Source organism: Magallana gigas, chromosome 2 (assembly GCF_963853765.1).
Source record: "Magallana gigas chromosome 2, xbMagGiga1.1, whole genome shotgun sequence".
Lineage (NCBI taxonomy): Eukaryota > Metazoa > Mollusca > Bivalvia > Ostreida > Ostreidae > Magallana > Magallana gigas.
Genome location: NC_088854.1, coordinates 51,916,083 through 51,939,949, shown reverse-complemented (window position 1 = coordinate 51,939,949; position 23,867 = coordinate 51,916,083). Strand labels below are relative to the sequence as shown.

The window sequence follows — 23,867 nt, the reverse complement described above, 5'->3', positions numbered from 1 at the left end:
TAAATACTACAAAATTCTTTCATATTATTCATTTGAATGAGATAATGGATAACAATTACTCTTATAAGGTCAATTATAAGGTCAAAAATGTAAAATGTAGTCCTGGGACTCCCCACTCCCCCCCCCCCCCCCCCCCAAAAAAAAAAAAAACAAGCAAAATAACTGATAGTAAGATATTGAAAGTTTGATCAAAAGGGTATCATCCCACAAACTTAACTGAGAGAAGGGAGAAATCAAGTTTTGGTATGTAAATATTGAAAGATCTGACCTAATTGATGACATCTAAGGTACCTGCAAAGAGGTCAACTCCAATGACCCTACTACTCCCCATTCATATGACATGCATGGATGTGAGAGAATAAAAATGACCCATTTGAACAGATCAATGCTTGCTTTAACATTAAAATCACAAAAATTAAATATAGGTTAAAATAAGTAAAGTGAAAAACAGCAGAGAAAAAATCTTCAAATTTCTTATATACACATAAAAAAATCACTGTATCTTTCTGCAAAAACATAGGAAAAAACATTTATGAATTATTTTGGTGCAAAATGATTCATGTAGATCTATATCCATGACATGGATAACAACAATAGACAGGCATGGCTGGTATGAGTCAATCTATCACCACTGAGGTTAAACAGTCTTTGACCACCAGAATCTCTGGTTCAATGACCCAGTACATCAGTCAGAACTCCTGCCTGGCAGAAGTATATCACAGCCCACCAATATCCTCCAAAATGCTGTTGGCAGATTTTATCAAAATATATTAATTTCTCCATGAAATGATGTGATAAACAAAAGCTACACTGGCTACGAGATGCAGAACCGATAGAATCTCAGTCAACAATCATAAAAAAGTTCATCTTATCATCCCAGATTCTTCCCCTATATATTTCAATTCATTCCTTTCTAAAAACCTTCATCTCCAAGAACACTTCACAGAAAATTCTGCATATAGTTGACCTTCACTCAAAAACATGGTGGAACATTTTAGACGGTGATTTTCTGCAGTCATTCATCAATCACATATGTAGAAGTACATGCACAATTAATATTTCTACAAGAATATAAAAACAAGGCCTAAATATACACAACTCATGTATCATCTTCACCGAAACAGATTGTACAGAAAAAAAGATTTTCTTCCATCCTTATCAGTGGATCTCTAAAGCAATCTTGCTCCTACTTTTCTGGTAAGAAAAACATCAAGAAGCTGTAGCAATAGTGGGGGATCAGCTAATATTTCTTTTTTAAAATGTTTCTCCATCTTGTGCATAGAGTCAGATGTTTAGCACGATAGAAAAACAACTGACAGAATAATACCTCCCCACTGCTTATCTCCAAGGTACAAGGGGAAAACTGCACAGAGGGAGAGGTGCATCCCCAACACAGGAACAGTCAGTGGACCACATAGCTCACCTGTTCATACTCACCAGTAAAACTCATCTTGACTTATCAAATAAATGGGTTTGAATTCAGTGACTTAAATTCATCTTAGATTGCAATCATTTTGCTAAATATCAAAATGTTCACAAAGCAACACAAAGTACCGATAGGAATATTTTACAGAACTGATAATTGGCCTTATTTTATACAACATCAATTCTAAATCTTGATCATGTGATATTAATCTCCCATTCCTCTTTGCACTAGCTAGCCAATTAAAACCTTATATGACAACAAAAGAGACCATCATTTTCAGTCTCAGGATTATATAATCTGGAAGATTAAATTTTACCTATTACTCTAGTGTTCTGGTGAGCTATTAACCTTGTAAAAACCTGTAGTTATGACATGTGAGCATTTAATCTCTTTCCCCATTGATGTCTGAATCACATCTGTACTGCTCCACTTATTTCCTTTCTTCAATGATAAATTGTGATAAAAATTTTGAGTAATAAAAATATGTGAGAGGGAAAAAAATCTGGATGATACATCCTCTGGGACAAATATGATGAACTCCAAACTTCTTTCTGAATCAAGACAGCCTTGTTTTCTGTGATAACAAAACAGATGCTTTTCTACCTCCTCTCCAGAAACATAAAGGAAACTGTTTTTATTGACGAAATGGCCCTGACCTTGGACTAAATCTCCTTGAGCACCTGATGCAGTATTCTCTCTCTAGGAACAGGCTCTCAATTATTGTTCCTGCATAAGAGTTCACCGTTGAAGGAGTAATACGGTATAACCATATTAGACATTTTCAAGACGCCACGGCATGTGTCAACATGCTACTGATCTGCAATGGTACTTAGACCTACAAGGCCAGCTGATTGACATGGAGTACCCACCTGTAGTACTTTGTATCTAGGGATTCTCTGAATGAAGTGCCTACCTGTAGTAGTAGTTCGTATCTTGGGATTCTCTGAATGGGGCGAACAATTAGGTCCTTCATTGATAACTTGTTCCCGCTCTCCTTGTGACATTGCTGGAAACAAAAGACACAAAACTGTTACTGTACTTGTATGATCATTTTGAAAAGGCATTTTACAAAGGCATTTTCACTACATATGATTCTCATATGTATTACATTGCCTTTCATATGTGTATCAAATCATATACTGTGGTTTCATTAATTTCCGTGGGTATCAATTTTCGTGGATTTTCTGAAAATCACAGTTTCAAGGAATTGAAATTCGTGGCCAATGTTCTTATCAATACAAAATGTTAGTTGAAATTGCACTTAAATAAACATTTAATTTTGTGGATCAACGTAATAACGAAATCCTCGAAAATTGGTATTCAACGAATATTGATGAAACCACAGTATTATGAGTATCATATACGGCAGATCATTGATGCCTTTTTTTGAGATCTCATATGAAACAAATCATATGATCTATTTATGATTCACATACATGTATGTGGTTCATATGTGGCAAAGTTGCCTGTATAGTGTATACATCTTTCAAAAATAACATGGACTATAGTCATTAGTCAGTCTAATAGTTGTTGGTTTGAGCCCCATACCGACTGAGTTTTAAACTCATAAAGATATGAATGAAAGCTCAAATCATTTGTAGTTTTGAATGTTTCTAAATAATCAACTGATGAATAAATCTTGATGTTTGAATCATGATGGTTTTCAAAATTGACTTAAATCCCAAAAAAAATTTCTATTACCGTAATTTTTTGGTTCACTGAAATCAAAATTTTTATACCATTAGTTATGGTAAATCTAGAGAGTTATCTATCGACCATTTTTTATGAATTGCGATTCAAATACAGGACCTACCAGTTACCCTAAACTCTAAAACATCCTCAAAGAAATCTACCAGGAAGAACACAGAGGGTGTATAGAACTGATCTAATTATTTTGAACTCTTAATAATACTCACATAGATAAACTAGGTCAAAATCAAGATTCCAATTCAAATTAAAAAATGATAGCAAGGGCACTGTGTTTGTATTACAGAGTCCCTATCTGTTTAAGAAATTAAAAGTACAGTGAATATAAGGGATCTCAGAGTAAATTATTTTTTATTTGAAAGAGATTGCCAAACGCCAAAGAAACATTACTTTATTTCAGGTGTTATCAAACTACAAGTTTAATCCTGACGTTATGTAAAACCTCTAATCAGCGGACAGATTTTTACGTAGAATCTATCTCTGCTACAGATCGATTGTTGCAGTTACTTCCAATAAATTTCCAGGATATGCCATATCTGTATAATGAATATTTCACACCATCTTATCACTGTGTCCTTGACCTTTCACATTCTTTCCACAGATACATTTTTGCTGATAAAACTTTTTTATGACTGCTGAAGGAAGCCAAAGAAATGATGGGAAAACGTTAACACATAAAGATTTAGAATTCTGTGTAGAAGACCAACAAACTCAAGATTCTTGAACTTTTTTTTTTTGAAAACTTTCAAACTATTTCAGCAATGAGAAAACATTTGGTGGTCTTGTGTTTTCAGACCCTTGGCTGGTCATAATGTTTGTTAAATCATTTTCTTGTATTCAGAAGGATTGAGCAATAAAAGACATTGAGATACATGTAAATGTATTACTTCTATCTTATTTTTCAAGGCTTATACCAATGACCTTGAACTTGTTCAGATTTTTATGGGTAGAATAAGTCTTAACACATTACATAGTATATGAATACTTGTAATTATATATCTACGTCTAATCAAAGTCTTTGAAAAAAGATGTGATCCTTAATCTATATGAATGAATCAGAATTCCAAGTTTTTTGGGCATGATGATGTTAAACTATTGAATTTGCACTTTTATGATTTACTTTGGAATCTTACATGTTCATATCCTTAAAAATATCTCACACCTCAGCAAACAGAGTAGAATACACTCTTACAAGTGTTAACAAAGACCTTCAAACAAGCATAACAATGCTACCAACAAAAGTTACAAGATTTAAGACATATACCAGAAAACTCCAAAAAATTTACTATCAAGTATTTTATGTGTGCAGTAAATTATGCGAGATTTGCAACCAATCTCTGTACAGGTGGATACATAAACCACTTCTGGTATCCACTTGCTTGCTAACATTCACCAATCAGTTCTCATTTGGTCATTCTCGAAAAAATGATACTTCGTTTACAGAAACTTACCTCAATGAACTTCTGTACAGAAGATTTGGTAGTCAGAGCATTTTCAATAACTTTTCCTGATGTCTTATAGTTCTCAACAAAAGATAGATAGCAGTCAATCACGGTTTGCTTGGAAAACTGTAAAAACAAAAGATAATCGTTAAAGTGAACAGGTGCCACAGTATATCATTTTAACATGACTTCAAGACTTTTATAATTGAAAGTATCAGTATAGTAAACTTTGCTGTGTTGAGTAACTATAGTAGTAAAGCCCTTTATCACCCAGGCATTTACATGTACAATGTACATGTAGTACTAGAAAATATCAATACTGGCCAGAGTAGCTAGATATACATCTGATCAAGGTTTGGCATAAGATACAACATTGCAAACATATTACTGCACATTTCATTCTCACTAACTCAATATACCGGGTAACAGCATCATCCGTAATGCAGCTGAACACCGGCCATGAAGTCAGTACTGTATACACCTCTGATTTTAGATGGTTAAAATTTCACAATACCCTATGCTACGTACAGTATAAATTAATTTCATGGTTGTCTAATTTTATATCCATAAAATATCTTACTGAATTTTATCACTATCGGATTCAAATAGATAATGCACCCATGTATCCTTAGTGTTTATGGTAAAAATTCTTTGTAAACAGTTAAATAAAAATTTAAATTTTTACGGCATTAGAAACAGCATTTCCAACAAAAATGGTAAAAAATAATAAGTTTCCCAAACATTCAGTATTAAATATAACATGAAGTAATAATATAAAGATTTGATAACAAATATCACACTGCTGGCTGTATTGCCCATACACACAGATTGAAGCAGGCACCATCTTATATCATGTTGATGATGCCCATATAATCATGATTCGTAATAGGTTCATTCTTAAGAGCAGAGATATCACATTGTCCATACATTTATCAAATATCACATCAATTAAAATATAATATGTCCTATTACCGATACCATACTTACAAAAGCATTATCCCATTATCCACAAAATCAATACTAGCTATGCATTGCCCATACTTACAGTACCAGATATCATGTTGCCCATACAATCAGTACAATCACTAATACTTACAGAAGCATTAATTGCCCATACATTCAGTCCTTAAAGTGACACACTGCCCATACTAACAGTAGCAGATATCAGATTGCCCATTTAATCAGTACAATCACTCACACTTACAGAAGGATTATTTGCCCATACATTCAGTCCTTAGAATGACTCACTGCCCATACTTACAGTAGCAGAAATCAGGTTGCCCATACAATCAGTAAATCACTCACACTTACAGAAGATTAATTGCCCATACAATTCAGTCCTTATAGTTACACACTGCCCATACTTACAGTAGCAGATATCAGGTTGCCCATGGTGCTGGTCTCTGAGTCCCAGTTGGTCCAGACCCGGTCCAGAGCATTCCTGTACACTGTGTGGTGCATCAGGATTTCTGGAATCATGTAAAAGATATTGTCTACCAAGTTCTCATCCACACTGCTACAGGAGGTCTTCAGAGGAAGCATGTACTTCTGTAAATAGAAACAAGGGTTAAATCTTGGTATTTGAAGAGAAAATTTGTGCTTAATCAACATTTTGCATCATAGTAGAGTAGAAACCAATCTTACAATGAGTAGAAACTATCCACTAAATATTTTGACTGATTTGGCCTTTGAACTGAAGTAATTTACTATTGACCTTGACCTTTCAATGTCACTAACTTTATGAAGTTCCTCTTATGTTTTGGCAGAAACACAAACAATCATTTTTTATCTCAAGGGCATAAAAATATGCAAGAACATAATCTAATATCTTGACAAAGCCATTGCTTCTTATCCAATACGGCAAACTAAAGCATTAACAACACACTTGAGTATTATGACCTTCACCTAAATTCATTGACACTGAAAGTCTGTTGAGCTTTCCTTCTTAATTACATTGAGGCCCTGAAAATGGCATACTTTTTGGTGTTTTATTTGACAGGTTTAATACATGTAATTTGTTTCATAAAGGCACCAGTCATATACATACAGGTGTGGAATAGGAATAACAAAAGCATCCTCGCTACCTGCATTGCTCTGGATTGATTTATCAATGTCTTTTTATTGTTTACCCAAATCTAACAACACCTAACCTCAGCTTACAGCCCCCTGCTAGCCTGATTTACAGGTTGACATATCAGGGTGCAGCAGGCAGCTTTGGAAGTCAATATTTCTTTATCTGATATCGACAGTCTACCAAACAGCACACAGGTGTGAACCCCTTTCAACGCTCCTTTATTCAATTATTACTCATATCAAATTGCTCAAGATAGTTGTTCAAAATACCCAGACATTTGATTATTATCCATGCTTTCTACTGGCTATGGGTCAACAGGCCAATTCAGAATATATCAATTCTCGTATCAAATTCAGTAAAAGCTCATTCAGTTCTTGAGATGGAAAATGAGTTAATAACTCAATTTTGCTGGTTACATAATGTAGAGATAGTAGGTATATGGTACTCACATCTTTGAGAACTGTGAGGGCCTCCACATACTCCTGTTCATTCTTACACAGTTCCTCCACAATGTGATACCGCTTGTCCTGCAAAATAACATAAGAATCAAACAGATATCAAAGTACTACAGTTCAACTACACTTAGCTTACCTCAACTAAAAACATATGCAGATATCCTTTCCTTTCTTGAAATTACATTTACATGCATGAAAAAATACATTGTCACAATATTTAATTCACAATATTAAATGAAACAAATACTTGAAGGAAAAAAACCCCACTTCAACATGCTTTGAACTTGTCCTATAATTACAAGTAAACTTTTTTATATGTAAGCAGCTTATAAGTACACATATCCTTGTACACCGATGAAAAAATGACATCAAATTATTTATTCTGCATTGCAGGAAAATGAGTAAACTCATAAAGACTTGGATATTTTTTTTACCAATCTCCGTCTGTTTTTCATATTTCAGTCAACCAAATACTTACTATTTCAAGTTAAGGTACATTCTCCAAACTCTTGAGAGTATGCATGTAGCTTTTTATCATTTTATAATTAGCGCTGACAGTTCTGAGGTTAGGGGGTACAATTCATAGAACATTTATCACTTTGTAAGTGTTGTCATTCAGACTCATTTCCAAAGTAAACGTTTCACTCTGGAGAGGAAATTATTTCTTAAACATGTTCAAGTTGCTGTTTGCCTAAGCAATAGAATGGTTTGTTTGATGTAATTTAGTTCAATTCCACAACAAATATTTGGTGATTATGTCATTTAATGGGATTAAAATTATAAGTATCATCTCTGTAAATCTTCAAGACCCTCGACATTCTTTTACCAAGATCTATCCTATGATGCATTTTTATTGCTAGGTACACAAGTATCAATGCCACAGTATTATATAATACAGAATAACATTATTAATCAGAGCTATCTCTTTTGAAATGATAATCCTTACAAAGGACATCACTTTTGCATCAAATACACGGAGAGCTGTATTATACAACCTCCACATCCATACACTGGGTATTTCCAATGCTCTACATTTAAGACAATTTCTAGTTTAATATTACAGTTTTATGAATTGTTACTTTACGATGAGATAATAAAGAAATACAGAGAGAAAAAATATGTCAGACATCATACCCAATTTTCTTCAACTATGTATAATATGCACTAGGTTTTATGATATATATCAACTAAGCTCTCTGCATCACTTTATATGACTGGTATTTTTGGTATGACATTGCAGCAATATGTCTTTTATCTGCAGATTCTTGCAAGCAAAGGTCAAATTCTATAAATGCAGTCAAAATTTCATGTTCCTGCCAAAATTAATCTTCTTTTATACAAGGCCGCCATGCCAAATCCTTGATCACAAAATGTTTTCTTTCTTGTCTGATGCAGATACAGGTACATCAATTAGCAGGCAAGTGTGCGGGCGAAATTGTTAGGCACAAGGGTTGTTTTTTTTATCTTGGTTGTCATTATGTATGTATGGGTGAAGGTCAATGCCCCCTGACACTTAATCAGACCTATATCCTTACAATGGAGTTCAAACTGTCAATGTTTGTCCAACAAAGAATCATTTCTCTTTAAAAAGAAAAAAAAAAGCTGTTCAAAACAACATGATAACAGAATGATATACTAACAGAGGCACCCCGTATATCAAACATACAGACAATGGCAATGAACAGACAGATAAGAATGGACTACTAAATACAATTAGATATTTGTCTACAGAAACTGCGACTTACTAAATCCACCTAAATTTGCTCAAATGACCTTTACAAAAGATAAAAAGATCATTCACAACTTCGTAAACTTTCAAACCAGTCAAAAGGTAATGTTTGTATATCCATTCCCTGCAAGTAGGGCAAATAAAGAACTAATTCTTTATCCAGATAACAAAAAGATAAAACATGCTTGGTCAAACCCTGAACAAAATATTTGGATCTCGCAATGATATCAAAGACCAAAAAAACACACTCAAAAACCTATGTATATCAATCTGTTCTAACCCATTTACAGTACGATAGTGACAACACAAGAATATCTCCACATACTGATGCTACAAAACCACCCGTTTCCTGAGAATCAAGCCAATCAATTGCTGGCAAATTGCAATAAAACAACAAAAAGAAACCTCTTTTTTTTCTTGAACAAAACCAGTCAAAACTGATAGACAGCCAAAACCATATGGACAGGTACAAATACAGGGTAGAGAAATTGTAAATATAGTCAATATTCATACTTCAAATTAAATTTTATTTCCTCCCAAAAAAGTAAATATTAGGATAAGTTCAGACAAATTCAAAGATATGTAGTTCTGTCTCCCTTCCCACTGACTGTGAGGGAGTCTCGCTGCCTTCGTGCCTCAGTAATTGATGTACTTGAGAAGCTATTGGCATGTGTGGTGCAACATCCTTCAGTGGTTGTCCTCGGCAGGTTTTGAGACGACCCCCGCCAGGGGAGCTGGGATGTTACTGAATGACTGGTGCCTTATCTCTTTGCTGTGTTGGATAGCAGTGGAGCATCCTCATCCTCTGTTATAGTCTGTTTCTTTAGCAGCAGTGCCTGCCACACAGTCTCTCCCCCCTTGTTCTTCATGAGAGCACAATTATGCAAAATGCACGTAGGGCAATGGATAATTGGCTCATTTTGCCCTAGTTTTTTTTAAAACGTAAGAATATTTTTATTTAAGAAAACTTACTTCCAGTAGTATATGTGTATATACACACATGCTGTTAAAGAAGTAACAGAAGAATGTGTTAAGGTGGACATCAAAAGTTAATGGCATAAATACCAGTAAAAGATTTATAAAGCAGTATAATACATGTAATAATATGGATCAATTTGTGTGGTCTTCAAATTTATCAAACTTGCACAGATCAATATAGTTTATCTTTAATAATTTGTAATATCCAAGTGTTACTACTTTGGTACCAACATGTAAAAGCTATTCGTCCAACATTACATTTTTTTCCCCCAATTTTGTATTTGAGTAATTTTATTAATCATGACTTTAATTAAAGCCCCCATAGATGTGAATAATAAAGTGCATCAGTTCAGAGTGATCAAGATTACGACATTTTATTCAACAGCTGGCATATTCATTCACTTCAACCATCTGTCTAAACAAACCAACTCAATTCAATCATTATGAAACTCTTCTTTCCGTTACCTCCCCTTCTAAAGAAAAGAACTTCCGATGCTTTCAATACTTTCTAAGTGAAGAGGTAAAATTACACATTCAAAGAGGCTTTATTAGAATAATTTCCAAAAGTTTAATTTGCCGATCATGAAATATGAAGCAGCTAATTCTGATTACTGAATCTGTAATAAATCACTTCCTGCCTCCCCTTATTGAAAGCCCTCAGTACAGTACCTCCTTATTACAAGTACATGTACACCCTATAATTCATGTGTTTTACATGTGTATATATTAAATCAAATGGCTATTGCTCTCTATAAATTGTCTTAAAAACTGAATGTATATTGAGACCTTAGTAAACAATGGAAATCTGTTTATTTTTCATCCAAATTCCACCTATCAATTAGCCAAAAATCTGTTTGAACTGATTGAATTGATTGCATTGGGCTTTGAAGTACTCGGTTAATTGTTTTAAAAAAAAAAGTAAAGCAACCCCAAAACCAACAAAAATAACTCGAGAAACAGAAGTCTTACACATATACCCTTAAGTCCTGAATTTGCACACAAAGATGAAATAATTAATCATTGCTCTGAAGAAATGACAGGGACCTGGGCTTGTAAAGGAGTTCTCTACAGTGTTGATGGTAAATATATGTCTCTGTCTTTGAAGCTCGACTTATCTCTTGAAATGAAAGGCCTGACAATGGAGGCAAAGCAGATTACAGGTCCGATCCATTAACTACAGCTTTTAATAGATTTCTAAAAATACATCAGTCTAATTCTGCTCTTCAAGTCAAACTTTCACAGTTTCTCTGATCCAGACAGGAAAAGAGATATGTACTTGCAAACAAGAGGCTGAGAAATTGTTGCTGATTGAAATGAAGCACATCTTGAAATGTTTTGATTTCCTCCCAAACTGACCCTATCTGCAGGCTAATATATGTAAATACAATGCACAACCCAGGCAGTGTGGTGTATTTTTAAAAAATTTGACCCCATGATCATTAACATAAAAAATGGTTATTCTCAACTACCAATAGAACAATCTTCAAAAGTTGCTTAGAACAAAACAAAGGCAAGCGATTGAAGAGCACAATGGTTAACGATTAAGGATTACATGTTATCATGTGTACCTACAGCCTAAATATGATCATCAATCAATAATGAAAAGTTGTTTGCCATTTCTGAGCACTGATTTTTAGATCTGGATAGAGACAGCTCAAAGCCTCTCATTCAAGGGTAGAACTATACCAGCAGGCATTCAGGTAGACGCTTTCTGTACCTGACTGCTGGCTTAGTATGTATATACAAACTACAGGTGTAGACATATGGCCACAGGAAGTGGTGTTCAGAGCCCTCCATTACAACATAAACAATCACACAGCTACAGAGGGGGAGTCTGCAAGGTAGCAGCCCTGATCAGCAGTGACTGGGGAGTAAGAACTACCGCTGTACCTAATGGCAATGTAAATATTGCTGTTTGTCTTTTGGATGGAGGTCAAACTTTATTACCACCCCTTTTTTTTCTTTTGCAAAATATAATCTTACAGAACAATTCAATATGGAAACCATTTTGTAAAGATTGCACAATTAATTTGTTTCTTGTGTGAAATAAATGCCACTACAAACTAACAGCAATTATGTTCATTAATAAGATTTTGACTTAAGAAATATCCTTTTGTTTCATTTTTGTTGTCTTTGATACTTTTAAGTAGATTTATGATGGGTAAAAAAGTGAAAAGTCAAAATGACAAATTCTCATTAGAAAAGGAAATGAAAATGATTGCAATTCATCTATCATGTCGACACTTCATCCTAATCAACAACCCATCCACAGAAAAAGAGAGATGGCATGAAAGAGCAGCTGTACGAATATTCTACATAGACTTCTCCTCTACACTAAGTTGAATGGAAAAACTTCCAAAGGCCTGACTCAATGTATGCGCATGCTTTTCATTAGAAATCATTAAAGTTCCAACATCAGAAAAACTAGCTTTCAATAAAATGTACCAGCAGCATTCCCAAAATGAACCGAATAGCATCCTACTGAGGCTGTCAGTTGGTGAGGAGACTTCCTCACCTGTCCATGATCAAAGGTAATGAAACACCTCTCTAATGAGGAGGTAACTCTTTCAGGGAGGAAGTGAAGGTAGAAAATCTAGATACAATGTGATTGTTATTAACCTTAATTCCCATTCTTCATTAATGTCTTACTACTCAGGGCAATGTCCATGTAACCATACCTCACACAACATTGTTTAATCTAAATTTGTAAATAAATTAATATATTGATCTTAACTTTCCTGTATTTTTATTACCAAACCTCCAGCCACCCCCCTCCCCCCCCCCCCCCTCATTTAGAATGCAACATTTTTACCATTGTGATTTTTCTCTTAGCCTTGAAATCCCCTTGTAATAGCTTACACACAGTGATGTCTTTAAAAGTGTTTATTTAAAAGTACAACTAATACCTTCTGTAAAGAATTTAGGACAGATCTTTGCTAACCATAGATGACAGCCAAGGGGCTTGTTTATGTTTTCTCTATATACTTTTATTTCACCCTTGTCTTGTCTTTGTGATACAAGAAAAATGTAAACCTCCAATAGGCTCCCTAACAACTCTCAAATTGTACAGAAAGGGGAGATAACTCTAGAGCCTTGTAACACTTGTTCCTCTCTCAAGGTAGATAACCCTGCTGCCCCCCAATAATAGATATCATCTTCATAGATTCTGAGGTGTTAAGAGTGACCAATCATGTTTGAAGTTCTGATAAAAGTGTTCCTGAGCAAACAACCAATATTTGAGTTGAACAATTTAAACAACTGAATACACTAACATGATGTAAGCCTGGGGTTATTGCATTAAATGACCTGACACATATATTGTATGCATGGATAGGGGCACCTGCTGAGTCAAGTCACACAAACCAGTTTCAATTCAGTATGAAAGCAGACACAAAACTTTACAATATTCGTAATATGACAGAACAGAAAAGATAACAAAATCTGAAATGAGACCAATGTTTCTCACCGGGTCAGAGACATTGTCCAAGTACTCCAAAACAGGCTCACACAGTCCCAACCCTGACAGGATCTCCACCATACTCTCCATTCAAAATATACCTTCTGGAACGATATCTCCCACTTCAGTTTTATACACAAGACCTATGTAATTTACAAACAGTTTAGAAAACCCGGCATTGTATACAGAACGCAATGGCTGCATCTGAAAGGGAAAGTTGTCCTATTCTTTGCAGAAAACACGGCTCTTGGACACAGCAGCTTGTATATGTAAAGAGCTTAATATCTATTTCAGCAGACCTTTAAAACTTGTTTTTCATCACTGCAGATGTAAAAAGCCAGCTTAACGTAAAATGGGGGTAGGATTTTTATAATCTTCAAGGTACCTTAGTTTTGCTGAATGAAATAGTCCTGAAATGAGATAATGTTTTGTGTGTTAAATGTATACACTTGTAATACACCAAAGGGAAAGGAATTACCATTATTATGTGTGAATATGCCAGCAAAACATGCAAAATCCTCATAATTGGGGACTTGACCTCATTCCGCTTCACCAAAGCATATAAATGTTGGCAATAAAGGACAAATTCGTCCGGCAGTGGACAGGTGCCGGGAATATTGAACCAACAGACCACCAACTCCTTACCTTTCTTCATTAATTTCCATATTCAATATTTTTCCTTACAAATGCGATGTGACATAAAACACTTACTGGGTAATTTGTATTTGCATTCAATTCAGCTTTTTATTTTTAATCTTTAGAGGGTAATTTGCTATTGAGACTATAACACATCACTTTAATTTCGAATTTTTCATTTTTCTGGAATGAAAAATTCCACTGAAACTTTCAATTCATAATGTAAAAGCTACCGATTCCAAATACAGTAAAACATGTCTTATGAATATTTGAATATGTACAGAAAATATATGATATAAAGAAGACTGCACTAGTTATAAATTAATTTATTTCACAAAAGGACACAACAGTTGAATGTAAAATGTCCTCTATACTTGAGAAGGCAGGCAGTATGTATAGACAGAAACCTCACTGATGTGGAGTGCATGTGTTCTTGTAATTACCTTTTTGTGTTACAGGGCACACATCATAACCAACAAGTCGGGCCAAAAGCCTATATTCCCGTCACAGACAACAAATGATGTTTCAGATTCAGCCGTAAAACAAAAGCCCCCACCCCCACCCCCCCACCCCAAGAAAAAAATATTGTTGCAGCTTCTTTTTCTCCAGCGAGCTTACAGATGCAGCCTCCCTGTACCAACTTGCAAAGCAGCATTACAGCATTAAATTTAGAGAGTATAGAATCTATAAAGCCCTTCCTTTTTATCTCTCTGGCTAAAAATAACCCCACATCTGAGTTACATCTTAGCCAAGGAAAGAAAATGTTGTACAGAGAGGAGAGAGAGAGAGAGAAATCTTTCAAAGCACTGTGTTGAATTCCCCTCTTTGTTTACCAAAGTGTGCAAAATTCAATCTATTGAGGTAATTAATTTGCAATTTGTACATTCTTACACAATTTGCTCAGCATAGTTGAAATATCATTCATTCCTGTGTCTTTGGTACTGCACTTGATGCTAACATGAAAGAGATACCCCTGATTCACTGCAGTACATTCAGATTGCCCATCAATGTGCCTCAAATACATGTGTTCGTGCACTTACATAACCAAGATTTGAATTCTTATCTTTTCCTGCATAAGCAGGCTTGTTTGGAATCTCTTTCATTATCATGACTGTCAATATATATGCTACTGAACAATTTGAAGAGCTGACCAGAAAACCAAATACTGGTACATACATGTTGTAGTTGCACTTGATAGAGAACATTAGTATGAGCTTTTCTGAATGGTAAATAACAGGCTTGAAAATCTTCAATAAACATCTCCAAAACCATAACTAAAAACACATTGTCCATTCAAAACTTTGAATCTTCATAATCACTTAAAAATAAAATTTTACAGAACTTAAATCCTAGTTTTCAAGGATTAATTTTCTCAGATTGCTTACAAAGACAAAACAGTGGTAGTACTCATTCCTGTCCAAGATAATACTTTAACATTTGTGACAGACATCAGACAAAGTGAAACTGTCTCTCCTTCCAAAGACACGACTGATATAACCACGGTAACATTGTTGTAACAAGTAAAGGTATCTAGTAGCTGTCAAATTTAGTATCAAATTTGTGTCATTGTCAGTCTGTTAGTTAAAATTGTTAAGATGCTGACAATCTAGCTGTCAAGTTGCTGTCATTGAAAAAGTCATAATCCAGTCTCTGAAAAGTTTCCTAAACACTGAACGTATAGAAACTGCTTTGCTTTTGTTCTTTTTTATTTTTAATCTATATCTTTTTTCTGATGGTACAGAACTTCTTTACTAGAAGTCCCACTTGGCTTACATTAATTTTTTTTCTAGATCTTTCTAATTCTATTATATAAAACATACATACAAACAACATGCTTATTTCTGCATGCTTAATGAGATTTCTGTGCTTTATATGCTTTTTTTAATAGCAATTGCTGTATATGCATGTATAAATACTGGTTAATGGTAAAAATTATTTATCTACCTTGTTTTGTTGCTGTTTGGCCAATGCTGGCATGCTGGTTGCCTGCAAGTGGGAGTCTGCCAAGGGAACTAACTCCTGCTTGGTTTCTTTGACCGCATCCTCTTGAGTTAGACTATGCTTCCTGTTCTCCTCTTTGGTGACACTGGCTAACCTTCTCTCTCTCTGAAGAACACTCGCTGAACTTACACTTCGGCCAATATTCTTTTTAGGCTGATATGGAATACTCAAAGAATTTTTGTCAGGAGAGGAATCATTGTCTTCCTTTGGGGATGGAGCAATTTCCTTCACAAAAACAGAAGTAAACCGTCCACTATCCTGTAACTGATCGAGCTCTGGAGTTAAGGCTCCTTCCGAGTGCTGATTTGACACACTGTCATCTGTGACTTCAAAATGAAGAGGGCCATCATCAAATGAGCTTGATGGAGTGAGAGCACTAGAGGGAGGGTTTAATGACAAGTCTCCATCATCCTTCTCAGCTTCCTCTTCTTCTTCTTCGAGGTCCACTTCACTACATTTGGATAGATGAGGGGAGCTATGGGACGAGGTCATTTGACACACAGGGGCCATGCTATCCTTACTCTTGTCACCACTAGGGTCACTTTTAGATTTGGGCTTCAATGGTTTTCTTTTTTCAGTTGATTTTTCATTATCCTTATCAATATTGCTTTGAGTTTCAGACATTTCTTCCTCTTCAAATTCACGAAATGCTTCATCTCCACTTTCACTTTGAAATGCTTGACTATCAGTGAGAGACAGATCACTTGTTTTGGATTCTAAGTCCCCTGGAAAAGGCGGCAGTTCCTCTTTCTCTGGAGTCTTTGCCAACATTCCAAACCCATTGGAATCCATAGCTCCCAATGGCTCTCGGAATGTGGTTTTTGATTGAGGTGGATGAGTAACGTGTCGAAGACTAGATGATTTCCGAACACCTTGGATAGGTTTAAGCTCTACTCTGGGTAACTTCCATATCCCATGCAGAACGTTTTCTCCATGAGAATCATCAGCACTTCTACTGTGTGTGGACTGCACTCTCTTTACTATATCCGCTAGACCAGTTCGACGCTTCGGAGCTCCGATTTTCCAGAGAGTGAAAAATTTGGAGTTAGTATCTATGGAGTGAGGTTTGTATGCGGTGCTACTTTGAGACAAATCCTGGTCAGATATTCCAACACCTTCATCATCAGAAATGTTCACTTTACGTGCCTCGCTTTTGGCCCTCCTAAACTTGGCCATATCACTGCGACGTTTGCTGAGAGCTTTCGAGTCTTCCACAGGTGATGGAAGTTCGGGCGTGCCTGAGCTCGTCTTTTCGTGGCCACTATCTGTCGCACCACTGTCTGGCGTCCCCGAGCTGTTTGAATTCTCACTTTTACTCTCATCTCTGTTTGCTTGTAATTGTCCATCTGATATTGACCTACGTTCACTGTCCTCTTCTTTCACAGTCGAGGTTTTACGAGGTAATAGCTGACTATCACTAATTGACTTTGAGGCACTATCATCGACACTTTTCCGAGGAATGTTTCCTAATCTATACTCAGTGCTTCCCCCTCTCCCGCCTTTTAATATGTCTGTCAAGACTTTCAGACTTCGGCTACGATTTCTGTTTAACGGGGACGGGCCCGTTTCTTCATTGGGTGTCGGAGATGCTCGCGGCGATGTGTGTGTAGACTGAGATTTGGAGGCAAACGGTTTTGGAAATTTTTTCGGACGACCAAATGTCTTTGTAAAGTCTCTGCTGTTCAGTTCTTTGATATCCTCCACAGTTCGATCAATAATGGCCTTTATGTGGCTGCCCTGGCCCGGGTCTGTTTTAGCTCGGCCATGAAGTCCAGATCTTATTTGTCCATTCTCTTGAAAATCTGGCAGCTTTGGTCGTGAAAATTTTGGTGAAAGTGTCGTGTTTAGCTCATTTCTATGTTCGTCGTCCCCACTGAATTCCACATTGAATTGTATGGGGCTAGTCACTGTGTCCTCTGTCCCATCACTTGATGGAACAGTCTGGGTTTGTTCAGTCGCCTCCGAATCATCCTTTTCCATACTTACCCTGTTTTAATCAATCCATGAATGATCAATTCTCACTTTATCATTTTCATTACATACTGGCTATCACAAATCCTTCCCCGATCACATTCCTTGATTTGATAACAATGCCAAAACACTTCAATGAAATGGGCAAACGCTGGCCGCCACACTCCAATAAGAAAGACAGATAGATAGAAAATTCGGATTAGGTGAAGTTACAGATTCATCATCAGTGAATACCATGTGTTAAAACCACAAATAATTCCATATTTTCCACAGCCTCAAGCACAGTAATCTGTAAAGAGAAAGAAAAAATAAGACAATTATGCATGATTTATCATCGAATCATTTACTCCTAACAAATGTGAGAGAAGAAATAACACTTTCCACCTTTCAATTAAATAAATATGCCAAAATATTTTGAGTATAAATATTGTGAAGCATGTTAAACCTTCCCATATCGTACGCATACTTCATAGCTCAGTGTACTTATCTTTTCCAGGTATGTACATTTGTGTATACAGCACACCTGAATATTTACAGGTACCCCTCAGACAATCAACACAATAAAATTCAAGACAATTCAGAGTTACGTAACACAAAACGTACAGGTAAAGCTATCTCACCTACATCTCGTAAGTAAAAGTATAATGTGTCCCCACTCAAGAATGCCGATCTATACCTATATATATATGCATATTAAAGGTACCTGCTCTGACTGTTTGGTCCTTCTAATCTATGATTTCCGACTTCCAACATCTTTATCTGTATATATAGCAAATTAATTGGAAGGAATACAATGGAAACACTAACTGGAGTAGTGATATGAAATGCATTCCACGGATTCTTCAGAAAATTCAAATTGCTGAGAGTGGAGAATAAAGTATTGCTTTGATTAGCTCTTACATAAACAGGTGAATGCAGGTCCTTTCAACAGGCTGAAAAGTTTACGAGTGACATGGACAACACATACGTGTTCAGAGGCTGATAATTATAACCCCCTAGTGATAATTATGACCCCCTAGAGATTTGGGGTGGGGGGGGGGACAAGTTGACTGAAGAAAGTGAGGCAAGTATGAGTGTTTTGCTCGTTAAGCTACCTAATGTATACACATCATCTGTAGGGATTATACAATGTGGTGTCTTTAATGTGATCTTTTTAGTTTAACGGGTATTTCAATTTTAAGGGCAAATCAATGAATTTCATAATAAACTTGTCAAATTGTGTAACGGATCAAGGCTCGAGTCAACTTTCAGTGAAAATTACAGCCACTAAATTGAAAATGGATTGTTTTTACTTAGATATATTTTGTACACTGGAAAAATAATAAGAAACTTAAAGTATTACCTACTCATAGACCACAATAAATGTTTTACATCTACTGTGAAGAGTTACTGCCCCTAACTGTTAGGTCCAAGCACAACACAAAAAGAAAATGCTAAATATTTTCCATCCTGCACAACATTCAAAAGCTTCTTAGAAATTGGCAAAATGAAATCTCCAGATTCCTCCCCGTTAGCCCTGCTTCCTGCACATGATAAACACACAAATTATGATCTATTCCCCATCTGGTGATCGCAGTGTTTCTCGCCTTGAACTGTAGATTCCAAGTGAAATTACCATTATGCATTCCTGTTATGTATCAATAAAGAATCATTACCGCCAACCACTAAAAGCTCCCAGTAAAAAGGGGGGAAAGCATGGAAACTTTGAAACCACTGCCTTCTACACCAACTCCAGCCTCAGAAATACAGGGCTCTCCAAGAGGCCTCAGCCACAATTCTTTTCATCAAACCATCCAGGGTTTGCTGACTGAATCTCAGGGTTTGCCCTGAATACCTTTATTTCTCCTTAAACTACACAGTGTCCAAATTTTCCATATATCTACACATAAAGTTTGATCTCAATTTATCCAGTGTGTCCCCTTTAGATTTATCAAGCATTACCTTACATGAACAAAGTATTGAGCTCGGTCAACAAATTAGTCTTCAAACTTGTGCATTTTTAAAGGTCTCACTGGTTGTGTGATCTGACTATTCTATATGTACCTTTAGAATCACAAGGCTAAGGAACTCATTATATCCTTAATCAGAGGTACCAAGAACTCACACAGGTATATATAGGTATACAGGTATATATAGAGGGTCTCACCTATGCCTTACCATGCCTCTCACTTGTAACTGGGTACACAACAATTTCTAAAATACACAAACATTCTGATTTCAAAACTTCCTTTCAATTTGTTAAATAAGTAAGATACATAAAAACAGCACAGGTGTCGGAGAAAGCACCTAAACAAATGTTGTTCCCTTTTAATTTAGAGTTGTGCCAAATCCCCACACAAACAATGTCAATATTCAATACACAGACCCTCTGGGCTAAGACTGTGTAAATGTTGGTGCCGACTTATTGTATGTTTTTGTTTTCACTGACCACTGAAACAAACATTTTAATACATTTAAAGAAAAGGACCAGCAAGGCTAGCATGACATTGAATCTAAATACATGGAAGCTCCAACCTTTCCCCAAGACAGTCTAACATCTGTTTTATACAGGGGGCAAAGTATACAAGTCAACTTCATAAAACTAAATCTTGTGTCCACCACCATAAAGCAATATTTTGGTAACTACTGGCAGAAGTAGAGACCACAGGGCACACAAAAATGACAATTCAGATAGTCAACATTGTCAAATTGATATAAATACCAGACAAGTGCCGAATTACTGCAGGGATATCCCCGCATTCAAGTGACTTTATTAGGATGGGTCAGCAGGTTAATAGGGGATGTTCTAAAAGAGAGCATCTTCAGGTATTATTATCTACTGGGACAGTACAGGGCTGTAGGACTAATCAAAATTTAAAAACATCTCAGATCCCTATCAATACCTTAAAGAAAACTATTTGGGGTGGCTTTTATCTAAAATCAAAACCTGACAGCTGTAAATTTCACTTTAGGTTTTTTTTCCTCTTAAGCAAACAAATTAAATTAATATGCAGGTGTATATAACTGATTTATCAAGAGTGATATTTCTACAAAGATAAGGATCATGCATTTTCATTTGAAGCCAATCCCCATTTCAATAAGACCATGCACCCTAAGGCATCTATAATTTCCTTAAAAAATAACAATACTCAGAAAAAGAGAATTCTGCGAATAACAATGGAATGTAAAGGTGAAGAAACTCTGCATATTGAAACTTGATAACACAAACACATAATTCTGTTTATCACTGATATATTAGAATTTTCCAATAGACTTCTGTGGTGGATCCAATTTACCGGTATACACTTTATGCATTGTGGTATAGAATAAGTACACAGTAAAGCTCAATTTTGTTAAAAGTAAAAATTACATGTAATAATCAATGAGGAACTACATTGCTAGTCACTGTCTGAAACCTTATAGGAACCAAGAAATACTGCATATCTTGACCTTTGCTTTTCCTTATAACTTCTGATTGATCTATAAAAATGTCTAGGGGATGGACCAACGATGGTGCTTATCAGAACTAATGAACATGAAAGCATGGCTTACTACTGCAGATAAAATACTGAACAAGTGGGCTAATCAAGCCGGTGATGTACAAGCCTGTATCCCAGAATTCAGTGGGAGTGAAGGTGAAAACCCAGAATATCCATCCCCTAATTGCCAGAAAATCTCAATGTTTAACAATATCAATTGAACCAATAGGACCGAGGAGTTTCTTGCAGCAAAACAAAATGTTAAGTCTTACAGTAAATTTATCCATAGAATTTTGTAATTTATAGGTATAATATAGTCAAATTCTGTCAAATTATCAACATCCACTCGATATGTGAAGGACCACATGTTTTTTGTGTACACATGTGCTGTGCAATTCCATATTCTCTTGAGTAAAGTTCCTTTAATCTTTTTATAAAAACCTACATTGTGTAATGTAAGCATAAAAAATATATAATTCAATCTGAGGTTTGAAGCCTTTGCATTGCTCTCAACTATCAATCAACTGTTCATTGTAAATATACAATACCATTTTGTGTATTTTAAGACAAGTTTCTACAACATTTCCTTTAACTACTTTATATAGAAATGAATCCAATTTTACGTCTTGTATGAAACGATGGAGTTTTCTCCTATCTTGAGAACACCCCCGTCAGAAAAAATACAGCGCTGTCTTAGTGTCTATCGGCAAATAAAGTTATAGATCGATCGGCTCATTGTTTTCTATTTTCTACACCCTATAGAAAGACTTTGGGGGAATATAACATCGATATACCTCGATCTTAAGTCTCTCCTATTGACTGTACAAATATATACATCTACCATAATATCATGTTTATCTTTTTGGGATCACAAATTCATAGAACTTACCTGAGAAAATACCTAGGGCAAAAATAAACAATACATTCGCGACAGATTTATGACACATTCCCCGCACTATTATACAATGCACTTTCCAACAATGCACTATAAACTTATCAACACTTTCCAAAACTTTCTTACCTTCAAAACTTAACCAATATTTCCTCCGCCATTTTGAGATTCTGACACTCCAAGCCTTCGCAGAGCTATAGTCTTTATCAGAAAACGCATCGCGAGAGCTGATTATCACCTGCGGTGCGGATCCAATATCCTCCCGAGGGAAAAGGGGGGGGGGGCGAACATTTTTCTGCTGCAGTGTACGTATAATATATTATGTGAATTCTGTTTTGCTTTTTTAATACGGAGTCACCATGGTACTATGATTTTAGAATAAATTTTATTAAGTTTTTTTGATTTTGAAAGAGAAAAATGTTGGGTTTTTTTTTTATGTCATAATGTATACATCGTCCAGTTTTCCTAATTTTTAACAACCAGCGCCCTAAATAAATAAAACATAAAATTAAATATTCAGTATATATCACAACTTAATTCTCCTTTTTTTAAAGTTAAATCTTCAGTACTATCTATTCTAAATAAATTGATTCAAAACAGGCTTATTTTTATCAATGAATTGAATTGAAATGTGCCAAATTATAGTGAATACTCTATCTGGGCCTAACTGTCATTTGCATACATTTTCTCATATGAAGAGGACAGGCATCACCATCTACATATTTTTGCTTCCCCTTCTTTTTAAGAATTATAAATTTATACTATGAACAATAGGCCTACCTTTTTGGAAATTGAAATGTTCATGGTTTATATAAACATGATCAAAGACAATTATATTATCTTCTTATCTTCTCTGATCCGTACCTCTCTTTCTTTTGAAGTGATACTCGTGTCAGCCTGAGAGATGCTTCCCTCTCTCTCAACCCCCTTCTCAAGAACGGCATACAACCAAGGGCGATAACTCTCTCGATCCCCTCACACCTGAGTAGCGGCGATACCGCCCATCTCCTCTGGAGCGTTATAGAATCAAGTGAGATGTCTCTCTCTTGCCCACCCTCGTAAGGGCGCATAAGAACCACGCAGGGGCGGTACGTCGCTCTTGCCCATCTTCTCAAGAGCGTCAAAAAAACATGCGTGATTCTTGCCAACCTTCTCTATAGCGTTATGTAGAACCAGGGGCATTGCTTCTCACTTGCCCATCTTCGCTGAGCCGTTAAAGAAACGGCGAGGAGGGTCATTATTGCCAATCTTCTCTACATAGAGCGTTATAGAAAGAGCTAGGGACAATGCTCATCTCTTGACAATTTTCTCGAGAGAGTTATAAAACCAGGGGCGATTGTTTTCTCTTGTCCATCAAATGGTGGCGGTTAAAGAAACAGCGGAGGGGGGGGGGGGGGTGCGCATCATTATTGCCCATCTTCTCTACTTAGATCGTTATAGAAAAGGGGGCAATGCTTCTCTCATGCCCATCTTCTTCATAGCGTTTTGGAACCACGACCGATGCTTCCTTTGAACGTAACAGAACAACTATGAAGAGCTGTACATGTGATGCTGTGTTTGTGTCTTTTGACGTTATACTCATAGCGTGACGTTAAACCACCAATATCATCTGTCCTTGTAAGTCAACAACTAGTCTTTTAC

The 23,867-nt window shown here is 35.9% G+C and overlaps 1 protein-coding gene across 5 annotated transcripts in view; it reads right to left on the bottom strand.

The window, feature by feature from the left end:
- Positions 1-22,510, bottom strand: part of LOC105335150 (rho guanine nucleotide exchange factor 17) — a 31,971-nt gene extending 9,461 nt beyond the window's left edge. For 2 of the 5 annotated variants that reach the window (XM_034447295.2, XM_066077153.1), the window contains exons 1-6: positions 22,356-22,509; positions 15,849-18,165; positions 7,099-7,176; positions 5,944-6,123; positions 4,585-4,701; positions 2,340-2,432 (exon numbers count right to left, since the gene is read on the bottom strand). In XM_034447295.2, the coding sequence (XP_034303186.2) occupies positions 2,340-2,432; positions 4,585-4,701; positions 5,944-6,123; positions 7,099-7,176; positions 15,849-17,885 (2,505 nt within the window). In that variant the 5' untranslated portion in view covers positions 17,886-18,165; positions 22,356-22,509. Of the gene's footprint in view, positions 1-2,339; positions 2,433-4,584; positions 4,702-5,943; positions 6,124-7,098; positions 7,177-15,848; positions 18,166-18,579; positions 18,601-19,218; positions 19,841-22,355 lie in introns of those variants that run through there. The other 3 variants (XM_066077154.1, XM_066077151.1, XM_066077152.1) reach the window with 3 other exon arrangements.
- Positions 22,511-23,867: the final 1,357 nt, after the last annotated feature.